At 41.0% G+C, this 7,375-nt stretch overlaps 1 protein-coding gene across 1 annotated transcript; it reads left to right on the forward strand.

The window, feature by feature from the left end:
- The first annotated feature begins 1,216 nt into the window (after window positions 1-1,216).
- Window positions 1,217-1,539, forward strand: LOC147448142 (uncharacterized). Its single transcript, XM_086524500.1, has 2 exons — window positions 1,217-1,244; window positions 1,289-1,539. The coding sequence occupies exons 1-2, from the start codon at window positions 1,217-1,219 to the stop codon at window positions 1,537-1,539; spliced, it is 279 nt and encodes a 92-aa protein (XP_086380626.1).
- The last annotated feature ends 5,836 nt before the right edge of the window (window positions 1,540-7,375 follow it).

A 7,375-nucleotide genomic window follows, 5' to 3' on the forward strand; every position in this document is an offset into this window, starting at 1 on the left:
TTGAATGACAACATAAAGTAACTTCAAAACAATGACAAAGTTTAGTGCAAGTAAAGAGATGACACAATAAGATGGTAAAAATTGTATTGCCTTAATCAATTACATGGGCCCACTTGCTTAGCATATGAGTGGTGCACTTAAATGTTTCGTACATAGGAAATAGATCTAGTCTCTCTCTCTCACTACCACTCTATTGCTCTGTCTTTTGGCCTTCCATTTGCATCACCTTTCTTTGCAACTGTAAGTTTAGCACACTTTCAACCGATTCTTGGTTGTTGAGATTTGGTTCCACACTTGAATATCCATCTTGGCTTGGTTGGTTCTTGCTCTGCAATTGAGCCACAAAGTGACTGATTATATCTCGCTAGGGCTTGACTTTTCAAATATTGTAGGCATGAAATTCCACATTATTAACTTTTGCACTACACCTTCTGCAGATCAAAAGTGAGCACATGGATCTACAATATTAGAATCTAAATACACTGTGAATTTCTTAAATCCATAGGTGAATTTGATTGCAATATAAACATTACAACTTTACCTCTTCCAAGAGCAAGTATTTGAACATTGTTGAATTTAAACCATTGTGGCCTAGATTGCTGAAATGCATTGGCGTCAAGTTTTTCAACCATTGACAACAACTTTCAAAAAACATCTTTTGGAGGCACTAGTACCAATTTTCAATGTTGTTGAATATAGGAGAATCTGCTAAAACAAGAGATTATTAATAAATAATCCTTCTAATTTCAAAGAAAAAAGAGCTCTAATAATTCATTCATGGAAAAAATACACTAACCACACATGCTTTGCAGGAACTGACACTTACCTTAGGATCATTTGCCAACATTGAAAACTTGTGACCCTTCATAAGCCTTACATACACCCCTTGCATTCTGCTACATTGGCACCATGTATAGTAGATCTATACTGCATTGTAATCCTTTGCCAGGTAGCTATGAGCAAGTATACTCTTGCTAGAAATTACTTGCATAGTGCATAGTTCACACACACACATACACATAGTTAAGAAGAAGATGTTGCAGCAACTGTGAAAAGGATTTTGAAAGGAGATAGGGAGCTAGAGTAGGAAAGTTGATGTTGCACATCAAGAAAGAGGTTATGGAGCTCAAAAGAGAGATGCAAGCTTGGGAAGAGAGCGAAAGTGGACTGGGAACCTAGAAGTTGGAGTTATGGAGATAGAAGTTGCAGATCTAGAATGAGATATTGGAGCTATGGAGAAAGAGGTTGCAGATCTTGAAGAGAAGCTATTGCATCTATGGAGAAAGAGGTTGCAAATTTGGAAGAGAAGCTGTTGGATCTATGGAGAAAGAGGTTGCAGATTTGGAAGAAAATGTTGCAGCTATGGAGAAAGAGTTTTCAGACCTAGAAGGAGATGTTGTAGCTATGGAGAAAGAGGTTGCAAGTTTACAAGGAGATATTGTAGCTATGGAGGAAGAGGTTGCAAGTATAGAAGGAGATGTTGTAGCTATGGAGGAAGAGGTTGCAAATCTAGAAGGAGATGTTACACAGGTAGAATGATGTGTGATAGCCTACTTTACAAAAAGATGTCCTAGCATGAGAAGATGAGGAGAGAGAGATGTCAGGACGTTGTAGAGAGAGAGTGGGGATAAAGATTGCAGATCTTCACTTTTCAACAGCTGAGGGGAGAGAAAGAGAGCTTGGAGACTTTTGGAGGGGGAGAAATAAGAAGAGAGAGAAGACAAAGAGGGGACAAGAGAGGAAAACTTTTAATATTTGAAAATTGAAAAGGTGCTTTTGGGGGGAGAGTAACTCCAACCAAATCTAGTAAAATCTGTATAAATCCTCCAAGAAAATAAGCAAAAGTATTTTTATAAAGGCATGTCTAGGCTATCTACCCCACCATTCTAGCCCTTTGTCAAAGCTTGATTAAGTTTTAAATATTTCCTTAAGATGCCAAATAAAGAGGCCCTCCTATACCCCATTCCCTTCCTAATGGGAAGTGCCACCGTTGTGGCTACGAGCGCAATGGTCGCTTGAGGAAGGTGCGCGCCCACTTCCTTCATGAAAAAGGACATCAAGTTCAATTTTTCCCGCAAACCGGCTTGAAAGAGGAGAAGCAAAAGCTCCTAAACCTTGAGAAGACTCTTGAGGATATAAAAGAAGCCAAGAATAATCGTACCAAGCGCCGCACAGTGAATCCCAGGGAGATGTCCACGGTGGCTTTCATCCGAGCATTGGCATCCCCTCCTTCGGTATCATTTTGTGCATCAACCGGCACCAATGGTGACCGCCCACCTCCACTCTCTACCAACCCTTCATCGTCATCTTTCCCTCATTCTCGTCCACCCAAGCGGCAAGCAACTCTCGGAGATAGTTGGAAACCGGCCTTGAAAGAGGAGGTAGATGTCGCTGTAGCAAAAGTTTTCTACCACGACCATATTGCTTTCAATGCAGTACGGTAAGCTCTATAGACTTTAACTTCTAAAAGTGCATATTAGGTAAAATGGGAAAAATCCCATTCCCACAATGCTCAAATAACTTTTTCTTATAAAAGACACGTCTTGTTTAGCACTATAAAGAATTAATCTTTAATATTTAGTTTATACAATGTATATCACTCAAGTCTCATTTACACTTTTTTTTATACATAAAAGATCTCCATATTTTAAAGAAATGGCATAGAAGACCGGAGAGTTTGGACCCATATATGTCCCTCCCTCTTTGAAGAGCTTGCGCACCACTCTTATTGTTGACAGGGAGAAAATCATGGTGGAGGCGGCATGTGCATCCACAAGGGCTTCATGGAAGAAGAATAGGGTATCCCTCATTGTGGATGGATCGAGTGATACCCGTCTCCACTCCATTCATGGCGTGATGGCATATTCTTGGGGGGGAGATGTATTTCATTGACTCCCATGATGCATACCGGGAAGAGTGCACAAGTACTTGCATCGGAGTGGGCGCTTACCATTGAGAAGGTGGGAAAGCATGATGTCATTATGGCCCGATAGAGAAAATGGCAATGGTGCCACCGGAGCTATCATCGAATCCCTTTATCTAGAAACCACGGTCACATATTGCATGGCTCATTGCCTCAACAAGCTTCTCAAAGATATAGGCGCCTTGGAATGGATTTCTCCCATCATTGAGCATGCAAATTCAATGGTGACTTTTATCCATAATCACCAAAAGGTAGCCATTAAGTGTTAACCAATCTCATTTCAATTCAAAACTAATTTCAATATGGAAGGCCAATTCTCGTTTTGAATGTTGAAACTTCATTTTTCTAAATAGGTGAGGGCTGAATTTTCAAAGAGGTCAAAGCTAGCTCGTCTTAAATACTCGGAAACTCGCTTCGCCTACAACTTTATTATGCTCCATCGCTTGAGTTTATGTAGTGGGGCATTGAGGGGACTCTTCACTAGTAATGAGTTCTTGGAAATGCCCGCATCAAAAAGTGTCAACGGAGTGGCATGCTGAGTATAGGCCGACATGCCAGAATGGTGGGAGGAAGTAAAGACAATCTCCAAAATGGTGAAGCCTATCATCCACCTCTTGTGGGTGTTGAATTCCATGAAGCTTGGCATCGGCAAGATATATGAGGCCATGGACACCATGATTGACTCTCTTGAAAAACTTGTGACCGACCCCGATAGGCATTCACGTCGCACGAGTCACTTTTAAGTTTTCCCTATGCTTTACAAGTTCACTCTCTTGAGTTTGTAAATTTGTTTTGAATCTTGATAACGTAGATACGAGGAGATCCAAGAATTGTGTGTGTCAAGGTGGAATGCCTACCATTCTCCTTTTCATGCGGCCGCTTATGTAGTAGAACCACATTTCCAACAAGGGAACCAATGGAAGGACAAAGAGGTGATGAATGGTTGGCAAACCATCCTTGCGTGCCTTGTGCCCGATCCAAAGGAAAGGACCGAGATTTGGAGGCAAATCAATGTCTACAGGAATGGAAAGGGAGAAATTTGTCACATGCCTGATGCACAAGCATCTCGCTTTGAGATGGGGAGTGCTCTTTGGTGGGAGGAGTTTGGGGCAGGATTGGGCGGTTTACAGGATTTGGCTATTCACATTCTTAGCCAAGCATGCACTACGAGTTTCTTGGAGCAACTTTGGAGTGTGTATGCTCATGTAGCCTCAAAGAAGAGGAATCGTGTTGATGTGCAGAGAGCCAATGATCTCATATATGTCTCATCAAATTTGAAGATACTTTCCACGTCATACTAAAGTGATGATTTCGCGGAGGGGGCACTTACAGAGGATGATCCTATCCCAGAGACACAGATAGATGCAGAGGTAGAGATTGAGATAACACCACTTGAGGATGATTTTTTGGATCAAATGGACTATGCAGAGCCAGTTGACATTCAGTTGGCACCATGGGCCAACATGTAGATTCTAGAATCTAGACCTCTCGAGTCTTGAGTCTTGAGTCTTGACTCGAGTCCTTCCCTTTTTGACTCCCATTTATGCACTCTTCACTTGTACATCATTATGTTTTGCCCTTTGGCGAGGATGATTGATGTTTGATCACTACACCAATGGTGTGTTGTGTCACGCACGCCGCACGCCCTTTGTTATATTTTGGTATTATGTAATATGAGTGCAAAACCCACTTTTTCTTTGCAATCTCGTGCTCTTAGTATTCACTGTTGTCTCAGTATTAAAGAACTAGTGTTTTTTAAAGCACATCCCTTGTCACGTCCCCCATTCCCTATTTTGCCACGTCCTCGTCCCCGAGACCTGCCATGTCCCCCCCCGAGACCCGTCCCCGTCCCCATGTGACTATGCCTGGCAACATCTAGTACACTTGGGGCAGCCATGGGCATCACCGGCAACGTCTTCTTTGCGGATGAAATCTACAACAACATCTTCTTCTTGTAAAAGCTGATCATCTCTCTGGGAAAGGGTTTATGATGCTTTTATAGCTCCCTGGCCATGGCAAAGATAGCAGAGCATTGGCTGCTCGCGTAGAGATTGCGGTCATTTTTCGTTTTATTTTTATTTATTTTTTTATTTTTTTCCTATTTTGCCAGAAAAAGAGAGAAAAATTGTTGGTTGGTTTATACTAATTTATTTAATCATAGGCTGCCCACTTATTAAGTGGGCGACCAGTCACCTTTAAAAATGGTGTGAATCTGTCCAAAACCTCTTATAAGTTAAAAACAATGCTTTCGCAGCACTTCCCAGGCGTCCCTGGATGCAATCACATGCAGAGTTGCAATGCCAACATAGACTTCCTCGTGAGAAAGCATCTGCTTTCCCGAAAAGCAATTCTGTTTCCTTAGAAAGAATCTGTTTTTCCTCAAAGTTTCCTATGAACCCATCTTCTTTCAAGTGCTTGCTTTTCCTTGTGCACAATTCCAACGCAGTTCAGAATTTCCTCCTAACTATAGATATTCCCTTTCCGATGCACCCGTCACCCACCTTGTGACGTATCAAGAATACCCATCACCTAGTCCTTTCCTACTGAACTTACGGTACAATCTCCTTTGCGATGCTCTATGTCACCCATCCTATGATGCATCAGAGATGTTCGTTCCCGGATGGTCAAATACTTCTTTTCGATGCTCCCTGTCACCCATCCAATGTGATGCATCAGAAGTACCCGTTCATGTTGGCCTTACAGATATTCCCGTTCTCAATGCTCATGTCATTACTTTAAATAATGCACTAGGAATACTCTGTACTCAGATGTCTCCTAGTGAGAAAAACCCTCTCACTTAAAATTCCAATAATTCATTTAGAATTATTTTTCTTGGTGTTCCAGGCAAGAAAACCCTCTCACTTATAAATCCAATAATTCATTTAGAATTATTGTCAAATAAAGCCAATTTAGCAACATCTCTCTCACTTATAAACAATTGTCCTCAACTATAGGGATTCAACTGAACTCTTGGGGAGAAACCGGAAAGATTCCAAATCTTGCTCAATTGATGAGTGGAGCTAGTCCTTTCTCAAAAGAGAACTTAAAAATTAAATTACTTAAAAAATTCAATAATTCAATATTTACCTTACCGGTTCATGTCATTCCTCTAGTACCTCGAGGATATCCTTCACCAATCATCAACCTTATGAGCTATATAAGAACTCATCATTCGCGTCGTTACAACAGATTGGAAGTTTCCTCATCTGAGAATCTGTTAACTCACTTTCGCCTTCTCAATCCCGAGAAAAATAATCCTCCTAGAAATCAATCTAGGTGTCTGTGCTTGGGCATAATCTTGCGCTATTAGTGTTGAGGATATTAAACCTCTTGTATCCTCCCACATAGGGAATGCCCAAATCATAGAGTATTAATCTCGATGTCTTTCTTTCATAAACAGAGTCTACGATCACCTTAAAGAAGGTTCTTGTTCTAGACTGTCGCTCAACGAAGGTGGACGTTTCCAATCCGAAGATTCATTGTGTATGGCGGCACTTCCTTAATTCTTACCATTTTAAAGCGTTGGTGTATTATACTCTTACGAACATAATAGTTCAAATTTATTCTAGCAGCGTATAAATGCTACTTGACCTGCTCATGGAGAAAGATATATTGCAACCAAAAGTTGCTAATGTAATGGTAAAAGCACATAGCGTACTCAATGATCAACGACCATCAGAAAACCTCTTCTTCGTAGAGATACTCAAATTCTTTCTACCGAACACATCTCAAATAGAGATTCTCGTGTCGAAATATCCTTGCGCGCAAAAAGGCGATCAAGAGAGTATGACAAATCCCCTGTCGAGTTCCTAAAAAGAAAATTAATTCAGTTAATTCCATTCAGTAGAAACAAAAATTTCTTGGTAGATGACCAGCCTTGGTATAGGTCTGCATCTTTGTGTGTTATCCATGTACCCAAAGGTGTAGATAATTCTTAAGTTGTGTTCGGTAAACCTGGGAAATTACCTTCCCTTCGAAAGATCCTTAGAGTGAAGACGCTGAACGTGACGATCCCTTGGCTCTATCTTGGAGCAAAACCAGCTCATCAAATAAACTTTGATTTGAAATGTGGAATTCTACGAGCATAGGGCAAGGCCGTCTCTTGCTTCTTCCCTCATAAAGAGAGTATTCCTTAACTTGTGCGAAAAGCACTACCATATCTTCCCTTACCGGGTAAGGGGTGTAGGCTTATAGGGTACTCAAGCTTGATAAAATATTTTCTTGCTTGAAATCTCGGAATGATTCCTTTCTTTCTACCATCCTACCAGCAATAGCAGGTAATTTGTTGGTGAACTACCGGATACGAGATCAATAGTTGACCTTCCGTGTCACGTGCACATCTAACCCTATGTGTACATGGACAAGCTACTTCATGACATGAGTTCAATTCAGTTAGCTTAGGAAGTAATCTGGAACTTTTGTGAGTCTGTTCGCAGACCGTGCATGTTCAGA

This window comes from Adiantum capillus-veneris, chromosome 11 (genome assembly GCF_014529385.1).
Source record: "Adiantum capillus-veneris isolate H3 chromosome 11, ASM1452938v2, whole genome shotgun sequence".
Classification (NCBI taxonomy): Eukaryota; Viridiplantae; Streptophyta; class Polypodiopsida; order Polypodiales; family Pteridaceae; genus Adiantum; species Adiantum capillus-veneris.